At 37.8% G+C, this 21,383-nt stretch overlaps 2 protein-coding genes across 3 annotated transcripts in view; both read right to left on the reverse strand.

Moving 5' to 3' along the window:
• The window catches only part of LOC140242709 (large ribosomal subunit protein eL24-like), a 278,728-nt gene that overhangs the window by 20,445 nt on the left and 236,900 nt on the right, over window positions 1-21,383 (reverse strand). The gene's annotated exons all lie outside the window — the stretch shown is intronic.
• The window catches only part of LOC140243130 (intraflagellar transport protein 88 homolog), a 32,817-nt gene that overhangs the window by 9,240 nt on the left and 2,194 nt on the right, over window positions 1-21,383 (reverse strand). Inside the window, exons 3-22 of one of the 2 annotated variants that reach the window (XM_072322858.1) lie at window positions 20,964-21,029; window positions 20,009-20,032; window positions 18,393-18,431; window positions 17,735-17,800; window positions 16,782-16,845; window positions 16,503-16,575; window positions 15,599-15,689; window positions 14,896-15,000; window positions 14,220-14,322; window positions 13,551-13,665; window positions 12,125-12,356; window positions 10,942-10,968; window positions 7,946-8,016; window positions 6,656-6,742; window positions 5,435-5,534; window positions 4,947-5,103; window positions 4,488-4,604; window positions 2,735-2,843; window positions 1,411-1,561; window positions 789-957 (exon numbers count right to left, since the gene is read on the reverse strand). In XM_072322858.1, the coding sequence (XP_072178959.1) occupies window positions 789-957; window positions 1,411-1,561; window positions 2,735-2,843; window positions 4,488-4,604; window positions 4,947-5,103; window positions 5,435-5,534; window positions 6,656-6,742; window positions 7,946-8,016; window positions 10,942-10,968; window positions 12,125-12,356; window positions 13,551-13,665; window positions 14,220-14,322; window positions 14,896-15,000; window positions 15,599-15,689; window positions 16,503-16,575; window positions 16,782-16,845; window positions 17,735-17,800; window positions 18,393-18,431; window positions 20,009-20,032; window positions 20,964-21,029 (1,966 nt within the window). The remainder of the gene's footprint in view (window positions 1-788; window positions 958-1,410; window positions 1,562-2,734; window positions 2,844-4,487; window positions 4,605-4,946; window positions 5,104-5,434; window positions 5,535-6,655; window positions 6,743-7,945; window positions 8,017-10,941; window positions 10,969-12,124; window positions 12,357-13,550; window positions 13,666-14,219; window positions 14,323-14,895; window positions 15,001-15,598; window positions 15,690-16,502; window positions 16,576-16,781; window positions 16,846-17,734; window positions 17,801-18,392; window positions 18,432-20,008; window positions 20,033-20,963; window positions 21,030-21,383) is intronic. The other variant, XM_072322859.1, reaches the window with a different exon arrangement.

Consider the following 21,383-nt stretch of genomic DNA (forward strand, 5'->3'; position numbering starts at 1 on the left):
GATATCACTTTTCAAACATTGACCTTCATTATCTGAGTGCATAGCAGCTCCTGATTTAATACTTCACAAAACATGAAAATATGCATCTGTATACACATATTAATAAAGTTCAATCTATATGTGAAATTCTTCTCAGTGCCATACCCTTCTGACACAGTAAATGCAAAGTCCCTGGTTGCTATATTCTGAAGCAAGTGATGTCAAAGTGCCATTGCCTGGAATCCAAAGGCTGTTCAATGTCTGATTTCCTGCTGCCAAATAAATTCAACAAACTAGATACACAAAAGCTTCACTTCTAAAATACCACTTGCACTTTGGTACACCCTGGTGATATATCACTTAAGTCTACTCCCACTTAGTCCAATAGCCATTTAGTCTCAACCCACATGGTCTAATCCCATTTCGTCTACACCAGGTTCGTCTAATGACCATTTAGTCCAATTGCCACTTAGCCTCATTACCAGTTGGTCTACATCTACATGGGCTATGCCCATTTCGTCTAATACCCACAGTTTATTAGACCAAATGGGAACAAATCCCAAGGACAAAATTACAATTAGACCATCTGGTTATTAGATGAAAGGATAATTAGCCAATCTGGGCTTTAGACCAAATGAGGATTAGACCAAACAGGCATTAGACAAAAACTACAATAGACCAAATGAGTTTAGCCGTAGTGGTGTTAGATGAACTGGGAAGTAGACCATCTGGTAGTAGACCAAGTGTCAATAAACCAAACCCTACCATATCCACAGTTGAATTGACCGGCTGGACACCAGGCAACTTACCACTTCTGCGATGACAGCTGGCAATCATCAGCTGCCACTTGACCTGGTTGGGTTGGATGACCGCCGCCCTCTCAAAGTAATGGATGGCCTTCTCCACAAACTGGGAGTCAATGAAGTAGGCTCCCAGCCACTCAATGATCTCAATGTTGGATGGATAGTATCTGAAAGACTGGGTGGGGGATGGGGGTGGAGAGGGGAATTGAGAAATTGAACTGTATGTAAATGTAATGCTTCAGCAGTACTACAGCCAAATCATCAGAGTGCAGTTAAAGTTCTGAATGTCTTTTGGGGTGTTTTCATGGACTGTTGCATTTCTGTTGGATGGATAGTATCTGAAAGACTGGGTGGGGGATTTCTGTGTGAAAGTCCCTGGGCTGAAATTATAGAAATAAAGAGATCGCGCATGGATTCATGCAGATTGATAAACATACACAAACTTAACCCGTTGAAGACGAGTCCCGAGAATACTCGGGTTGGTGACTATGGGAAATGCGCGTCATAGCAAAATTCAGTCCGTCCTCCATGGGTTAAAGTAGGAGTTATGAAAAATGTTGCAAGAGTACAATTATACTGAAAAAAAAAATCATCAACTGTTTTTCACCTTGTTTTCTCACTGACTCACCTCAAAGTGGTATTGATAGGCCTGTGATTTGTCGCCCTCGTTGTCGTAGAGTTCCCCTACCCTTGACAGTATGCCAGGGTCTGTGGGTACAATACCGATGAGCTGCATGAACCACTCACTCGCCTGGGGTATGTCTTCTAGCATCTCATAACTATAACAAGAGTTAAGTCAAGGAACATGACCCCTATGAAAAAAAAAAAAAAAAAATCCCTAAATTCAGAATGACAGGACTACTTCAATGAAGCGCTGATGACACAGATGCTGCATTTTTTCTCTCTTGCTCCCTCTCTCTCATCTTCTTTATCCATTGTAGGAGGAGAAGGAGGTTTTTGGGGGAGGAGTTGGCATTTTCGGGAGGAGGTGGTGGGGAGAAAACTGCTGTGAAGTCATGGAGATCCCTTGAACTTTTGTTTCTTTTAGATGTTTTACTCAATTCCTTGCAAGAGCATTAGCACCAATGGGAATATTGTCACGAGCGTAATCAGACCCTATTTCAATATGACAGACACACACACAATTATGTGTATGTACATACAGCTCGCCAACTGTATATACAGCTGTATGTGACCCTCCTACAGCATAAAACCACAAAAAGCCACCACACATGGATTTTTGTAAGGTGTTAAGGGCAGATTCTAAAAGAGCAGACTCTATGCTTTAAAGTGATGCATAAATCAAGACATACAGTCTGCCCTGATCTTTTTAAGGAAAAAATGTACACACTCTGGCAAAGTCCTTACTGAGAAAAGAGGGTCTGAGTTTAGGGTCTATTCAAGTACTTAACCTCACCAAGCTGTGCTCTGTGCAATGAATAGGACAAACGACATGATGTAAAACTCAATAGCAACTGCAATAAAGGGATTATCAGATTAAACTGGAATTGGGCATACCATACAAAGCATGTTTGATCCATGACTGATACCAACTTTCAAAGCAGTAGCACCATCCTTTCAAAAGCTTTTAGAGTTAAAAGTGTAGAGTGTGTAATGGGTTGTTAAGAAATGCAAAGGGGCCTCTAAGACATCCCTAATCAAACTAGTCTACAAAATATGTTCTAAAAAGAAAAACTGTCAAAAGCACAATTTCCCATTCATTTTATGATCCCAAATTTGAAGATAAAAGAGACGAAGAATTGCTCTTTCAGACAATGTAAAAAAAAAAACACTCAACCTAAATATCGACTAGGCTGACTCATTTCACTTATCAAATTGAGTCGTCACATCAAATCGGGATGTGTGATGTTTTGTTTGTATTGTGATGCACAGTCACATATATGTGTGTGTGTGTGTATGGATGTAGGGTTTTTGTATTGTATAAAGGATACAGAGTTGCTATCTGGAAGATGACCTCAGCGTTGTTCCTCAGAATGGCATGGAGCTTGAGAAAGCAATCTAGAGCAGACTCCAGGTGACCCAACTTTTTGTTCACCAGACCTGAAGGAGGAACATCAAACACTTGAGTGCATTAGTCAGAATTTCCCCCCCCCCTTTTTTTCTAAATGAGAGACATACGTGAGATCACTCAACTGTAATAATTTGAGTTTTGATTACAAATTTGCCCATACCTTTTTGAAGGAGAGATATGCATATCATGATGTAATTATTTTGAGTCTTGTTTTCAAATTTGCTTATACCACTTTTTCTTTTTAATAGGAGAGACATGCATGCATAGACTCAATGTAATCTTTTGAGTGTTGATTTCAAATTGGCCCTCATTTTTTTTTTTCTGAAGGAAAGACATGCATGCATACACTCAATTGTAATCATATGAGCCTGGATTAAAAATTAGCCCATTCCTTTTTCATAGAGAGAACAGTTAAGTATGCATACACTTAGGCATAATAATTTGAGTCTTTATCTGCAGCTAGTACATGAACACAAGCTGTATTGGGTCCCATGTCTGAAGTTATTCTCGATGTACACACACTTGTAATTATGTGTCTGTTTATTTGTGATGTACCAATATATTTTGGAAAAGAAAATCTCTGTGCTTGTCATGGCATCAACATTTTTCCTCTGAAATATAAAGTTAGACTCTCCACAAACACTTACGTGTAAAGACCCTGGCTTGCTTTCAAAGATTTGCCATCGATACTCTGTGACTTGAACATTGTGGCACAGAAGTACTACAGAATCCCCAAAATGTATAAAAAAACAAACAAACTTCAGAGGCCCATTGACCAGAATTCTTTGGCAGTACTCCCTTGAAAGCCAAATATGACATCATGGACTGAATGACGAGGAACAGCAACCAGAGGAGTAGGGTATGGCGCATAATGCATTTCTCAGGAGAACATAGATTTCATATGAAACAATTCACACAATACAGCATTTCACACCAGATAATTTTGCATGATACAGTCAAACCTGTCTGCAGCGACCAGCGTCTATAGACCGATTCGGGTTCGTTGAGGGCAGCAGACAATTTGTGGTAACTGGGCGCAGCCATTAGCTCTAACTGCAGTGTCCCCGCCTACCCCCCCCCCTTCCCCCACCCCCGGGGCAAACATGTTTATCGCGCACTTGTAGCATGAGTACACGCACTTGTTACCAAGGTTCGCGCATTAAGCAAGCGTTCGCGCACTCAGTACGAGACGCCTGTTGGCTAAAACAACCATGCATCAGTTTTTCATTCCGTGCACGTGCATCATTTGTTAATGTAGGGAGGGGGGTGGGGGAGTGGGGGTATGCGTGAACACCGCAGTAATGGCGCTTCCTATGCCGATAATACACAAAGCGCCTCTCAGAATCGGTCTATAGTGACCACTTAACACAATTGCCCCCAAGAGAAAAGCCATGTTAACGACCCTGTCTATAGTAGCCACCAGTCTAAAGTGGCCATATTTTCATCTCCCTTGGGGTGGCCGCTATAGACAGGTTTGACTGCAGTTTGGGGGCAATGCTGGATCCATTGTGTCAGACACGACAGCAAACAGAGAAAGGTGAATCATCTTTATACCTAAAATATGGTTTATTCAATGTTTTGTATAGTCAAGTAAACTTTTTTCTTCTGCTTGAGAGAGAGAGATTCCAGGACAGTGCCGTAACTAAGAATGACCAGCCGGTGCGAATGCTCACCGAGATTGTAGAGGGCCTCTGTGCAGGATGCCTCGGTCCGAAGGGCCTCCTGGTAGCACTCCTTTGCTCTCTCTAGGTCTCCCTGAACGTACACACAGTTCCCCTTGTTCACCAGAGCTAGAGGTCAGGGGTCAAGACAAAAAGCTTGTTTGAAAACTGTGCGACACACAGGAATTCTTTTCACACATCAATAATCATGCTTTGTTTGCTAATTGGCACATGTGCCCAGAATAATAAGACAGTGAAGAAGGACCAATGTAATTCTCCCAATTTTTGTGTAGGACATGACTGATGAAAAAAAAGATATACATTGTCGGGACCGGTCGCAAATAGAACAGGACCAGTAAATTTCAGGTTTGGGCCAGTGGAAAATATGGGTTAGTGTGAAGCCCTGCATAACAATATCCAGTAGAATAAATCCAAACACAGTTGTAGTGTATCGATCATTTCTGTGCATACCTGGTGGGTTGTATCTGTCTGCAGACATGGCTACCTCAGCGTACTTTTCAGCCATCGCCACGTCACCTTGTAAGAAGTAGATGAAAGAGAGATTGACAGCCGCCATGGCTGCACACTTCGATTCCTTTTTCTCAAATGTTTTCAACACCTCCACTGCCTGTAAGCGTGGAAACAAGAACAATTAGACAGTGATTATTTTTCATCTGCTATATGCATCATTTACTTCATGAGCATAGTAACTTGTGAATCAGGACTTGTAAGACATTTTTGCAAAAGCTAACATTTGCATGCACACATAGAACCATAGCGACTGAATGAGACATAATCTTGTCTTGCAGTGTTGAACAGTTTAACCTACTGAGGACGAGCTGATTTTGCTGAAAAGTATAATATGCATTTCCAATAGACAACTGCATGGGTATTCCAGTGACTAGTCTTGAGTGGGTTTTAAAAATAAATACCACTGCCACGCTCCATATTTATCTCACCTGACTGAAATCCTTCTGTTTGAGATACATCAAGGCCTTGTTGATCTCGAGGTCATTTGCGAGGTCAATGTAATTCGACTGTTTCACGCAGTCCACACACCTAAGATTAGAAACAAATAAAACAAAACACAAAAATAACATGTCATACTTGTACAAGGTATATGCGAAATAAAGAGATTTGTTGAGGTCATACCGCCACATATTGCATTGCTGTAACCATCGAGGTTACTGTCATGGTGGTTGGTACAATGTATGATGTAACTGAGCTACACATAGCTACAGAAGCAAATCATTTTCAAACGTTAGGATGCTGAGATCTCATTGACCAAATTCCTAATAGAGTCCAGCCTGTCCTATCCAGCCTCCCTTTATCCAGATCTCTCTATTATAATCCGGATCCGATCTCGGCATGTTTTTTGTTTTGTTTTGTTCTATCAATCTCAATCTCAATGTCAATCTCGAACAAAATTCCTACACAAACTCACATGAATTACATATTATTCCCAGCACAGATTTAAACATATACACATTCACATCTAATTTTCATCTAAATTAAGATGCATTCAGAGGTCGGACTGTAGGTGAATATTAAGCTAGAGTTTTGCAGTTTTGTATTCCACAGTGTTGCCCTTCACTATTTAAACGGAATAATGGGAGGACTTGCACAATGCCAATACAATGTAAGTCCATTGCAGCCGCAAGGGAGTTGAGATGAGACACAATAAGTCATGTGCTTGTGTACATGTACTGATGCCAAACAAAGCCAATATCCTGGCATGATGATAGTCGCATGAGATTTGTGTTGCACAAACAAAAAACCTTGCCATGAACATGATCCTTGCAAAACTGAAATAGCACAAGAGTGAATCACAAACTTGATTTTCATTGCTGTTTGGACATATGACCTCTGCACCACTTTAGAGGTTAAAATTGCTTTTGTACGGACTAGCCTTGTGTAAAACAAAACAAAATAAAATAAAAAGAACCCTCAAATCTGTTCAAAACAGGTTGCACCCTTGCTTATCTCATGTAGGCAGCATGTTATTATATATTTTTGTCCCTCGTTAATACCAAAACACAGAGTAACTTATAAAAACAAAGAACATATAAAAAATCCACACTCTGATGTATGCCATCTATTCTAAATAGTCAACCCTTTTTGCAATAAAGATTGTCATCTTTACTGCAAAAAGGAGCACATAAAAAAGAAGGAAATCTCACCAGTCGTATCCCGCAGAAAAACTCTGCTCCACCGAGGGCGCAATAAGCTTTGCTGAGGCCATCACGCATCGCTCCATCTTGGCTTTCCTGAAAGAAAATTATTCGCAGAAACTTCATGAACTCGTTAACTTGTGGCATTGTGTGATGATTAATACTCACCCTAGAAAGAGGGTTACCATTCATAGCAATTGCTTATCAAATGGATTTTTTTTTTAAAGAAAAGATGTTACATGTAGGATTTGTTTCAAACATACAGACACATACACACAAAATGTGAACGAAAGAAAAAGTTGAAGAACCCATTACAAAATTCATCAGTGCTGTGTAATCACATTTGAACATTTGGAATGGTGTCCAGGAAATTACTCTCTTTCTCTGCTTCTTCTATAATTTTCTTCGTTTTCATTCAAGGGATTGTACAGTACTGGTTGAGGTGAGGATTCAGCTTGTAACGTTTTGCGAGATATTTAGAAACCACTCTATGAAATGTTAAAGAGCATACAATTCTAAGGGGAATCAAAAGTTTTTATGACTGAGATATCAAAAAAAAAAAAAAAACCAAGGTAAAACAAAGAGATCCTAATAAAAGTCATGGCCTGTCAATTTTATTAGGATCGCTTTTTTTTTCTGATATCTCAGCAATTTCAAGGCCAATTTTCATCAAATAAACATTGAATCCTTCTTGAAATTACATGCTCTTTCATATTTCATATGAAGTTTCTCATTATCTCACCCCAAAAGTGTTATAAACATGAATCCTCACCTCAATCAGTACTCTACAGTCCCTTTAATTTCACCCCCCCCCCCCCTCCCCGAACAGATACATCATGGATGAGTGTTGGTTACAAGTGTTATTACCTACCCTAGAAGATGATATGCATAAGAAGCAGACTCGACAAAGTTTTTTTTTTTCTTCCATGCAACTTGCCTCATTTCATTAGTTTAGTACATATTGTAATTAAACATTGTTCATGAGGGGACTGCAAATTACAAGCCAAGCTTTTCAGCAGTCCCCTCCATTTCCAACAAATGTTCTTTCATACCATAAATCTCATATTATGTGATTGTATTCCATTACACTATATTTTCCCTTATGATAAATGAGCCTCTCTGATTTTGTACAACTATGCATTAGTAAATATCATGCTGTATTCATACTCTGTTGGAAATGAATATAAATGAAATGAGAGAGGATGAAATGGAATGGAATGGAAATGAAATGAAATAAAACAAAATAAATGAAACGAAATGATATTGCGATGAAATGAAATAAAATGAATGTAAACTTACTTTTCTCGTTCAGCCTGCCTCAGCCCATCATTTCTGATGGCTTCCAGAATCATGTTTGCATGCTTGTCATCCTGAGACAGAGAGAGAGAGGAAAAAAAAAAGAAGACAAAGAGAAGGAGAAGACAAAAAGAAAACCATCAATAAATTTTCTATAAATAAATATTACAAAACTGATAATATATATACGTAGTACTAAATGGATTTTACAGCCATGGCGGGGGATGAGAGTGCCATCGCAAAATGTAGATGACAAAGTCAGCAAAGAAAAAAAAAATGATTTTCATTTTATGGCATAATTCAGAAAAGAATAAAAGAAACATAAATCATTCTTTTGATCGATGAAACATACTAGTCGCAACACATTATAATGACTTTTGCATATTGTTATCATGAATATGTGATTTAACCCTATTCTAACTGGGCTATTTGAGACCAAGTTTTTACTGAGGGGGGGTCAATTTGACCCCCCCTTCAGATCTCGGCCGCCGATCGCGCAATCGCCACAAAATTTTGCCTGAAGATAGAACTGGATGTCAACTACAAGATTACATCGTCATACAATAGAAAAATATTGCCTTTCTATTTTTAATAAATTAATTATGCAAATTTGTGCATGAAATCATATTTTCATCTATAACTCCATTAAAAAGACTGGAGGATTGCTAAATTTTTGTGTCAGAGTTCCTCAAGACACATCAAACAATTTTTGTGTAAAAAAATAGCTCAATTGAAATTAATTTCTTTTGTTTTTTATTGTTTTGTTAATTTCTTATGTATTTTATTGTTTTTTCAACCTTTTGTTTTCCATTGTTTTTTTGCCAAAACTTGTTGCAGGCACTTTTTCAGGCTTATCTACACTAGAATTGATTAATTTCAATGGTTAAAAGTTGAAATAATCTAATTTATATCAATTTAACCAAAAAACACAATTTGCATTGGATTTGCACACGATATCATGAATTTGAGCTGTTTTTTGGTTGACATGCATATGCAAAACATTACGTAACTTCAAAACGGTGTACCCGGACGTCGCAAATTTGGTCTCAAAATATGCGGGAGACTTTAATGAAAAAAGTCGTGAAACGACGCGGCAAAAGCTTTGCGCGTTGCGAAATCGTAGTGCGAAACGTCGAGGGGGGGGTCAATTTGACCCCCCCCCCCCCCCCCCCCCAGTTAGAATAGGGTTAAGAATGACAGAAAAAAAAAGAAAAGTACACAGCTCACAACCCCCCCCCCCAAAAAAAAAAAAAAAATAAATAAAATAATAATAATAATAAAAAAGGCCATAATGTAAACAGCTTGGACACACAATAAAACCAGTGTACAGATTTTTTTGTTATGGAGATTTCTATGGAAAAAAAATTAGAATAATTTCCATTTCCTCTCCTGTTAACAAAAATATGCATTTTTTTTTCTTTCACAGTAGCACTTGGCAAAAATAGTGTGAAGTAATACCATTCATGCACAACAAGCAAACAACAAGCAGTGGCAAACATGTTTTGCCTATGGATAATGGTACAATGAAGAGTGCTGTTGATAAAAGAAAATGATAAACAACAAAAGATATCAACAGAAATATTTGAGCAAAGTGAACTCTAATGTGCCTCTGCATATACAGTATTACACTGTGCTTTTTCAAACGCAGTAAGAGTAAGCAGTGACTGTGAAATGTGTTTGCTTGATGAGTTTGTGTGTGTAGGGCGATTTCTTTCATATCCCCCTAAAAGACAAAATGCAAACAATCATTGTTGTTTCTCAAATAATACACCGCAGAGATGATCTATATTATTATGATATTCATTTCTATGCTGACAGAAATGGTTTTTCTTGACAACAATATGAAATTTACATTTTAGCATTGATATTTGCCTCCATTAAATTTCTTTAGATCATTCCAGTGAAAGGAACTGCCCTACCACAGTCCAAAACACAAACTGCAAATTTGTAAATATGACCTCAATTGTTGGCCATCAAACTACTCATTCAGAACAAAAACAAACACAAATACTGTACATGTACAGGTGCAATGACTATTTATGGTTATCAGCTGTCCAACTACATTTATCAAATGCTCAACCATTGCTCTGAAATGTGAAACAATTGTTTGTAATGCTGACCTCTCCATCTTTCACCTCTTATTCCATCATATCTTTATATCCACACACATTCATTAAAGTGTGGTAAAAATTCCCACAGTTCTGTTTAAAGTATTGCAGTAATACACATCTAATACTCAGGTACATGTATCATAATGAAATATAATTCACTTATTTCTTACTCAAGTGCAAGGCTAGTTGCTTTTAATTGTCCAGCTCTATGTTTGCTTGGTTTTTTTTTTGCTTGTTCAACACAATTTGTTGCTATAGTACATGTAGGCAAGTCTCTGTAAGTTTCAAGTGATGCTATGAATTCTCATACAGAATATTTGAGAAGAATGAATGTGTGAAGTTATTTATACTATACAAATTTGCAAATTCTTCTCAAAAGGACATTAGATGAATCAGTAACCATAAAATGTACAAAAGCTGCTGACACCCATATTTGACTCTAGACATTAAAAAAGAAAGAAACCATACAGCAGACTCTTCAGGGATCAAGTAGATACATGACTCATTGAGTATTGACATTTTGTGTGCTTTCTCAAAGAGAACTCTATACTCAAACACTTCAAATAGTCACATCTGCTCTTTCGAGTGAGCTTAATACCAGAAAGTCAAAACAACATGGTGTGTGTGGCAGCTTTGAGGAGCTCATGCAGTACTTTTTTTTTTCAAAAGGGAGGAAAATGTATGAACAAAAATTGCAACAAACCAGTGATAATAAAAGAATATTCAACAAAAACAGAACCACATCGCATGCTGGCCAGTGACCAATGAACATAGAAACACTGCGTGTGCTTGGAATTGAAGAAGGAAGAAAACAAATGTCTTCGAGGAAGAGAGAAGTACTCTTCAAACAGAGAAGTTGTTCCACCATCCTGCAAGTATAGAACTCACCGCTTCAGGAGTGTACAACTCTTCATCCTTTCACACAGTCAAATATTCAGGGAGATAGAGAGAGGAAAGGTAGAAATGCTAGAAGCTGAGATGTCAGCTTTTTAGAGTTTGTGACAAATCCTATCTCATCATTACCAAAATTATGATACATTTATAGCAAGATATCAAATTCAATTAAACCTCATTCACTGTACAAAGAAAAAAGGGAAAAGAAGTTAAAAAAAAAAAGAGAGAAAAACTCTGTGACAGTTTATGTGACAGTTTCTATGAGGTACTCAGTCCTTAACCCATTAAGGATGGACCGATTTTGCTATAACACATATTTTCCATTGACACCTGCCCGAATATTCTCGGGACTCGTCTTCAAAAAGTTAAACAGCCTTTATGATACTCTAGCTATGGAGGACAGGAGCATATAAATGCCCGAAGACTTTTTTGTTTGTTTTCCTTCAACCATTTTGATTTGTATTTAACCCCACAGAAAAGGGATATTAGACAAATGTCTGTGAACCAAGCACAAAAGAATCTGGGGACAAACTTATCCTAATCTACAGCTGTATGCTAAAAATCACAGCAACACAGAAATATGCAGGGCAAGCTAGCTGAAATAGACAAGCAAAGAAAGGTAGGCATTACAGCGCTAAAGATAAAAATAACGGATAAATGCATAATATGCTCCATGGAAACATTAGTAACATAGTATTGAAAGCAAAGAGGATATCACAGGCCTTAACAGGACACAACCAATTCAGTTTGCAGGCAGTTACAAAATCATTCTTGAGTGTAAAGATTGACACACACCACACACACACACACACACACACACACACACACGCACACATACATTTACACGCAAACACAAACAAAATAAACACACACAAAAATGCTTCTATTTTCTGTGAAGAAAAGCATACAGATTTCATGCACAAATGGATCACTCGCAGGAAAGATAAATACATGTATACATTTCCACTCTTGTTGAATAACAGACAAAAAAAAAAAAAAAGACTGACTTGCTGGCGCAAATTTCTAAGGCATGTCAAGCAAAGGTATGATATGCAGCACAAAAGAAAAGCAGATAAATTTTTTGCTCTTTAATACTAATGCCAAAGGTGGAAAACAATACAGATGACTGTATGGCTGCAAAGGGGTAACCATGGCAACCTGGGTCAAGGCTACTCACGGGATGCGGCAGGTACTTGTCCTCGTCCTCCAGGTTCAGCTCTACCCCAAGCAGCCGCTGGAACGTCTTCTTCATCTTGTCCCGGTCACCCATGGCATAGTAGCAGAGGATGAGGTTGAAGGCCGTCTGGTGGTCCGACTTCTCCGCCATGATGTGCTCCAACGAGGTCACGGCGTCGGCATACTGTCCCATCTTCACAAAGACGTTGGCGATGTTCTGCATGATCTTCATCCTTCGGGAGTGGGGCAGAAAGACAAGAGGGAAAGGGCTATATATTACCGTAAATTCAGAAATTTTCACTGGCATTTTAACTTCAGGAATTTGTGAGAGCCAAAATCCGCAAAAGCAAAATACACAAAAGTTCTTGTCCACACTCTTAATAAATTGGATGCCAGTGACGATTCGCGAAAACTTCATGCTGCAAAAAATGCCGTCAGTTCCAATTCGTGAAAATTTCACGGCGCGAATATTTCTTGCTTTAAAGGGTGTGTACAGTTCTGGTCGAGGTGAAGATTCAGCTTTTAACATTTTGTGAGATATTCAGAAACCACTCTATGAGATGTCAAAGAGCATGCAGTTCTAAGGGGAATCAAAAGTTTATTCGATGAAAATCGGTTTTGAAATGGCTGAGATATCCAAAAACAAAGTGAAACAAAGAGATACTAATAAAGTTGGGGCATGTCGCCTTTTATTATTAGCACTTTTTTGGATATCTCAGCCATCTGAAAACCAATTTTCATCAAATAAACGTTGAATCCTTCTTAAAATTACATGCTCTTGCATATTTCATAAGAGGCTTTTCATTATCTCACTTAGGAATGTTCAAAACATGAATCCCTACCTCAACCAGTACTGTACAGTTCCTTTAAACTACTACATCAGCCACACATGACTCTTATGCCTAGTATTATGGCATGTTCTGCTATGAACTCCTGCAGTGTATAACTGAAAAGACTCACTATCCAACATTCTGTATCTTGCCACTGAAAATGTACAAAATCTGTAGTCATTCAAAAATAGTTTGCTTGCTCTGATTTTAGTCCTTCCCCCTCCCAAAGACATTTGCATATGTTTGTCTGTGAGCATGTATTAAGTATGTATGCACATACATACATTTCAATGTATTTAGTATATTTGCATGTGTAATCATCTCTCTGTACTTTATATGAATATAGTGCAAATAGATGGATTATGTGTAGATGTATCTAATCGATCTGAGTATAATAAAACATAAGTGTGTGGTCAGTACAAAGCCAGTCATTTTCAGCTTTATGAACGTAGAATCAGACTTTGAAAAGTAAGGTGCTGAAGCATTACAAAGTGTGTGTGAAGTGTGTGTTTTATTTTGTTTTTTGTTCACCGTTTCCAAACAAATGAGCCCCACCATGCTCATGTTAGGAAACAGTAACAGACACCTTTTTATTACCTCATTCTCTTGTGTGTATTGGGCACTTGGTCCAGGGCCATACGGTAGTACTTGATGGCCTTTGGGTAGTTCCGCTGCTTGAAGTAAATGTTGCCCATATTGACCTTCAGTCGTCCTATATTTGGGAGGGATGAAAATCTAACAAACTTGATGGGACTGCTGCATGAGTTTGACAGACCTTCAAATAAGTGCTATTAAACCGCGATGGTCCTCAGTCTACTGTCAAATATCACTGCATGTCATTTGCAGGCATGATGGTAACACTTGGCTCAATTTCGTGAACATAGCAATAACAGCATTCCTATTACCATACATAAGAATATATCATTACATCATTAATTGTTGCACAAGAAGTTTTTTGTTATACCAATAAAATTTTGTATCCTTCTCAGTCATCTTAATTCAAATGACTGTCTTCTTATTTAAAGTTTACTGTTGTCATCATCATCATCACCATCACCGTAATTACCTGCTACAGCTGCAGTGGCATCTTCAATTCTGTCAATCTCATTGCAGGTTTTCATTTTCTCCTTTTTTTTTTCTTCAAAGCACAGTACACATAGGCCAGTGATATACTTTACCAACATTACTGTATTATGAATACACTGGTGTCATAGGCACATTATTCATACCACTAAGACATTTTTCCTTCGAATCTCTCACACTTGCCTGCATTTGAGAACATCTTGTTCTTGACAATGACCTGGTAGGTAGTGAGCGCTTCAGCGAACATCTCGTTGGCTTCGTATTGGTTGGCCAGATTGAAAAGAACCTTTGACAGAACAGAAAGAACGATATGAAAGTCAACCAGAATAAAAAAAAGGGCCATGGTCAAAGTAAAAAATGTTTTTTATATCCCTTGTCTACTCTGAAATTCACAACATTCAATTCATAGGCACATTTTTGTTGAAAATGATGAGGAGTCATTGAACATATCACAAAAAGTTTGGATATCAAATGACCATCAAATGTCATGGACATCAGAAGAATTTCTCTTGTCAGTTTTTGACAGTGATATACAACCTAAATAATAAAAATGTCCCTTTCTTTGTGAAAAAAAAAAAAAATCCCTCATCCCTTGGAAAAGTTTGGAGGATATGACTGACAGGTAAGAATTTTAGAACGTGCTTTTTTGTTCATTAGAAGGATGTTAAAAAAATATCTACATTCTATTTTTTCACAATTTCAGCAACAGATTCTCTAGAAAATCTGTTCGTACAGCTCGTGCTTGTGTATAAAATATTTCAGCATCTGATACATACTGTAAGCACATTATACGTCAAGTTACTGCTCAGACTTAATAACAACAGCAAACATGGTGGGAAAAAAAAGGACTTTGTCTTACCGAATATGTCAGATCCAAATTGACTTGCTCATTGTTAGGTAGCTGATCTCTCTGCCGCACAAGAATCCTTTCCTTACGTCCCGATTCTTTTGCCTTCTCAAGCGCCTGTTAGGAAAGGTCATGGGGGGAAAAAGCGATTAATTTCTGATGTCATTTACTTTTAAGCCCATAGCCACACAATTGCATCAAAGCACAAACTATGGACTATTTTTGAAGTGTAAGTCTTTCCTCTCACTAAACATATAAAAAAGCAATCTCTCTACTGTATACAAAGTGGAAAAGGCAGTGCAAATCTTGATTGAAAGAACCATTCCGTTCAAGGAGATAAATAGTGATGATGCACACCTTTAACAACTTAAATGACAACCCTCGTTACGGCTAATACCAAATACACTGCATGTAAAATTGTCAAAGCTTTTAACCATGAAAAGGAGGTGCCCACCTTTCACACCACCCCACCCCCTCCACACCATTCTGCCCCCAAGCAGTGTCTCACCCCAAACTCTCACTCCTGGAAGCCCTGTTTCAACTGGATGGTTTATCCTCACTGCAACTGTGTATGAGAAATACTGTGAATGGTGACGCGAGTACCTCACAGATTATTCTCTTTTTCAAGCATGAAGCATCAATATGCAACCCTATTTTTCCAAAGCTTCATAATGACATATCATCAGAGACTTGTGTAGAATAGTAGTCTTCTTACCACACTCATTTCTCCCCTGCTGTTGGCAAAGCAGCTCTCTTCAATCAGCTCAGTCACTTGCTTCTCCAGCTGTTTGACCTTCTCCTCAGCACTGTAAACACACAAACACAAACACAAACACCATTACAAACATGAACAAGTTACATTGTATAACATATGATAGAATCATAACACGTTGCCTGACACAGATATATCGTTGTTCAAATCAATCATAGTAGGCCTACGGTTCACGGACAATTACCCGGACCCTTCCCCTGACCCTACCCTTGATCCTAATCCCAAACTTAATTCTGACCCTAACCCAAATTCTAACCCAAACCCTAACCCTAACCTTAATCTTTACTCTAACTCTATCACTAATCAGTCCAAGTATTTAGACAAGGGGTAATTGTCCTGATATGCATTATATACTGGAAGCCTTCTTTGTTGCTTACAAAAGCATGAAAAGGAATGGAACACTCTGAATTCAGGTTTTCTATGTCTCAGTCTGTAAACTCCATTCATTATTACGTATCCAGGCCTTTTGTTAAAGACATTTTGTTACATCTCCTTAAGTTGTCGGCCATGTTTTCAGGAGCCTACATCTAGGATATATTCTACAGCAGCACAGTTCCTAACAATGCGCTTTGTGTGAACAAAGTATAGCATGGACGACTAGCGGCATAAATATTGCTTCTTCACCTCCCCCCCCCCCCTTTCCTGAATTTTCTTTCATCAAAATGTACACCTACGTGTAGGTTTATCAAGTATGTTAAGGAAATTCTTTCTGTCAGCCTGTCTCCATCAAAAGATATTATGAGCAATTCAATAGATGAATACATTATTCCATTCTGAAATAAGGCTACTCTATCCAGAGAGTGATATCCTAAGAAAAGAAAAAGAAAAGGGGGGGGGGGGTACTTACGAGTCTTCATTCTTGGTTTCTAGAGGTGGTGCAGGCCCTTTGGAAGCTTGGTTGAGGGGGTCAAATTGTTGGCCTGTAGGAGGAGTATGGAAATAATCTTGTCACAGACTGCAAATGTCGACCAATGAACTGACACTCTATTATTCTCGCTCAAACCTGTACACAAGAACCATCCTAAAAATCTGCTTTAAACAAAGTGTGTTTTGCCACACTTTCAATGCTCTTGACTAATCAGTGCACAAAAAATAATTTGTGAGGAATGTAATGTCAAATGTTTACCTCTGCCTGTGGAAGAGTACCCTGCTGCTTTGACTGCTGTCATGGGTCTGGCTACACTACCATCCTGTGGGGAGATAAATATAACACAAGTCTAATAGTTAATGTAGCAGCTCCTGAATGATTAAAACTCAGGAGTACAAGCTCTCCTTTGACACAAATTAGTGGAAAAGCCTTCTGCAGAATTTCTGGCTCAGCAAAGCAGAAAAAGGCTTATACATGTTGTATTACTCACCTCAAGTTTGTTTTTTGTTTTTCACATACAACACTACCTTTTTTCTTCTTTTTTTTTTTGCAATACATTAAGCATTCTTCTACAACAGACTTTGAAGTGCATCCACACTCTCACAGAATGCACCAAAATATTACAAAAAGACACACACGTACATTTCTTATTCCAACTCTCATGGTTCCAATGCCAACAGCCCAATGAGGAGATGGGAAGAAAATCAAGGAGCCTGAAATGATATTTGAGATTTGAGAGTCTGGATTTCATATATCTTATTTCAGATTTTTCAGATTTTATTTTAAAAAAAAGCACATGTGTCAACTTGTCTCATACTCTCCTGATTCTGAATCCAACTACCTGAGAAGAGGTTGAAAAGATAATCAGGGAGCCTAAAGTTCAAGGCATCACTGATGTAAAGACATATTTTAATTCAAAACATTACATCGTACAGTGAAAAATGATGTGATTCAGATATTGGCAAAAAAAATTAAGCCTTGAGTCTTGAGACTTGAACTGAATATTTGAGCTTTGAGGTTTGAAACTGAGTTTTGAAAAGTTTTGGAATCTTGAGACATGAGATTGAAAACTGAAATTTGTGATTTGAGAATTTGAGATTTTCGGTGTGGTTTAGATTCTCCTTTTCCTCTGGAATCTATACTCCGTTGCAGCTCTTAGAAGAGCAAGCCCAGTCTGTCTGAATTGACCAAAGTCTCAAACTGGCTCTTACCTGCTGAACCATCCCAGTGATTGGTCTGGCCCCCATCGACGATGTCAGACCAGTCTTCAGCCGATTCTAGGGGCGAGAAGAACAAATACAAATACCAAGTGTTGAACAGAAGGAAAAGAGAAGACATGGTAATCAATCCACACCGCATGCTTGCAGCACTCACATGTTTTCTTGTTCAAAATGGTGTACCAGGAGAGTAAAAAAGCAGAGAGGCTCTTTAACTGGAAATTCTTATGTCATAGTAATGTTCTATTAATACGCTATCATTCAAAGATAGACTCTCTTCTAATTTCATTTTTTTTTTTTTTTTGTACACACAGAATATCACATTCTCTATTAAATAATATGATGACAAAAAGAAATATGCTTCTTTATTTCTACATTTATACAGCAAGGAAGAGCATATCTGAGAGATGTCACCAATTACTACAATGAAAAAAATGCAGACCACTCAAAAGGATGGGGGGGGGGGGGGAGGCGAATACAAACAAAAAAACCCAACATTGTTTTTCACATTATCTTCCACATATATCTTTGTCAGTACTTTATAAGTCTGTCATTAAATACTGACTGATGTTATGATTTTCATACTGTAGCATGTTACAGAATATTGCAGAACAATGAAAAAAGTACAATTCGTACAAAATGTGAGCCTTACCCCAGCAGCTGTTCCCATCATGCCCCTCTGTGCACCAATCTACATTGGGAAGACAAAGTACAAAAGAGTGTAAGTTACATCAATCACTACTAAACAGTTCCTGAAAAATAAGCTTTACCTGTGATGGCAGAGCTACAAAAATAGGACTGTCAATTTCAGCTTCTCTTCAAAACTGGATGATGAAGCTGTACTCAGTAGAGACACACATTCCATGCTCAAACTTTGTCTAGGTCAGAAACATTTTTATATGTCGTACGTGAGTTCCGTTGGAGTAGAGCCAGGCAAGTGCCATCCAAAGTTGTCCATGAAATGAGATAGTTAAACTTGATTTACACCAATTTTATTATAATTTCATATAATACAAATGAGATATATATTAGCATTTTGCATTTGAACACTTGTTCCAATCATGCTATCTGAAGGCAAAATGTGTTAATATACATGCATGCATGCAAACAAAGAGAAACTAGCAAAATATGGATTAAAAATAAAAAAAAAACAACAAATAATAGCAGCAACTGGCAATGATTGAAAACTGCTGTGACTTCAGCCAGATGGGACAAGAACATTTCATAATTAATTCAGTTTTTGTTTTTACTGTTGTTTTGTTTTTGAGATATTCTTACAACTAAAGAGCTCTACCCATTTCAGATGTCGGTGAGCATGAGAAGTACTTGTAAACAAACACTGAACCATAGATATGTGTTGTGGCATGCTTTAATGAATAATCCAATAATTACAAGATGATTGTGAGAATACGTGAGCTTGTCAACTGAAACTTCCTTAGTAATGTACTAATGATACCGAAAACAGAAATGAATGAATGGTGCTACAGATTGTATACTTTGTAACTGAAAACTTGGGGCAGTTGATGACATTGGAAAATACACTCACCAAATAAAACCCTTGAAAACATGACTCTATGAGAGTTCTTCTACTAAAAACTACTCGTTCTTAGCTTTGTACCATCCTTATCCCAGGAATATCCTCAGCCTACAGTTCCCTTTGCCCCCTTTTCTTCACTTGTATTCTTACTCCTGTATTATGTGTGAGACAGGGCTACAGAAACTTGTAAATGTAATTATTAATATCACACGGTACTACTGTATGTGGTGTGAAAGATGCCAAACACTTTGAGGCAAACTTCCTACTCTGTTGTTCAGTCCTGAGGGGAATGAAACTTTGTAAGGACTGCGACATGTTGTATCCATTAATCCAATACATTGTTTTTGTATTTTTTTTTTTCTTCTTCTTCTTCTTTTTTTACTGGCATGCTCGGCCTCAAGTTTACAGGCTTTACAGCAAAGCTGTCCAAATCTGCCTCAGTGTTGTGCTAGAGAGTACAGGATTATTGGTGGAACTAGCCCACTTTCCACAGAGCCAGTAAGGATAGAAACAGGACCAAGCTAAAAGCATCGCCAACTGGCCACAGGAATAGACGCAGCTGAGGCAAAATATTGACAAGACTAAGGATGGAAGGGTCTTGAATATGCATGATAGGGTGAAACAAAACAACGATGAGAGAAGAGAGAGAGAGAGAGAGAGAGAGAGAGAGAGAGAGAGAGAGAGAGAGAGAGAGAGAGAGACTGTGTGTGAAAGAGAGGGTAATATCTCACCTGAACCTGTCTAGCTGCTGTCATCTGAGGAAAGCATACAGTTGTAGCAAGGTAAAGTTTGTATTCAGGAGAAAGAAAGAAATTTACAATGTATACATACAACAGATTGAAGATACCCAGACCAATGAAAGTGAGGAAAAAACACTTGAAATAGAAATTGCAAAGTGGAGTGCAGTATATTAATGGAAAAATCAGAAATATTTTGATTCGAGTAATCAGTTTCACACACAATATCAACTACAAAAACTGTAGGCCTATATCCCAATTTGCAACACAATTTACTTGTGCCCCAAAACAGTGAGATCAAATGCAAATTCATGATCAACTTGATTTCTTTGATGTGCAAAAGATTTGTAAGTTTTGTTTATACATGAGAATTCACTTTGAGGGAAAAGAGAAGTTTGCTTGAAAATGGACAGAGCTTGATAAAAAAGTAAATAACAAAAAAAAAAGTCTGGAATACTAGTTAATGGTCCTACACTGGTCTGGAAGACATTTTAAGATACAATCTTTCAAAGAAGTCCTTCATCAGCACCTAGAGCATCCATTGTATGAAAGCACTGCTCATTCAAAAATAAAGCAAACAAAAATGGTTAATAGGGATGATTTAATTTAGAGTTTTTAAACAAGGAGTCTCACTAACAATACTACAAAGTCTATGTAAATCTAAAGCTCTAATCTCTGGCTTGATTAGCAACACCACACTGAAATGAGAGTCTGGTCAGTAATACACAAATATGGTTTAAATAATACTACAGGTTTTTTTTTTTGGCATCTGATATCAAGTTAACTACAGTTAAAAAGAAAGGTACAAAAATAAGTGCTAAAAGGAAATTGAAATTCTTTGCTAAGTGATTAGTTCACAGCACACAAAAACCTCACACACCCATTCTGTTTAATACCACTATCCAGGATTACACTTAAATTTTGTCTCAAAAGCAACACTCCAACTTACAGGTGGTCGTCGTCCATGGCTGGTTTTCTGCACAGTTTTCTGAAATGTTTCATCTTGCTCCAGATTCTGTATATAACAGTGTTAAATGCATAGTGCGTGAAAAGTGACACTCAGTGTTCAGTATGTGTGAAATACACTTCATTTTACAAGAAATCTCTTACACTACATAAATAACATTCCCTATAGTTTCCTTTGAACAAAAAACAAACAAACAAATGCATGAAACCCTAATAAGGCACATGGACAAGCAGAAAGCAATGTTAAAACTAACTCTCTCCCATTGACATCACAAAACTGTGAAGTCTGGCAGACTTGAATTTTTCCTTAGAATAAAACTGTACTTATGATTGTACATGTCTAATGCATGTCGTTGTCTATCGATAACCATGAATATTTTTTTCTTTGTTAACATGATGCATT

The sequence above is a fragment of the Diadema setosum genome, chromosome 19 (genome assembly GCF_964275005.1).
Source record: "Diadema setosum chromosome 19, eeDiaSeto1, whole genome shotgun sequence".
Lineage (NCBI taxonomy): Eukaryota > Metazoa > Echinodermata > Echinoidea > Diadematoida > Diadematidae > Diadema > Diadema setosum.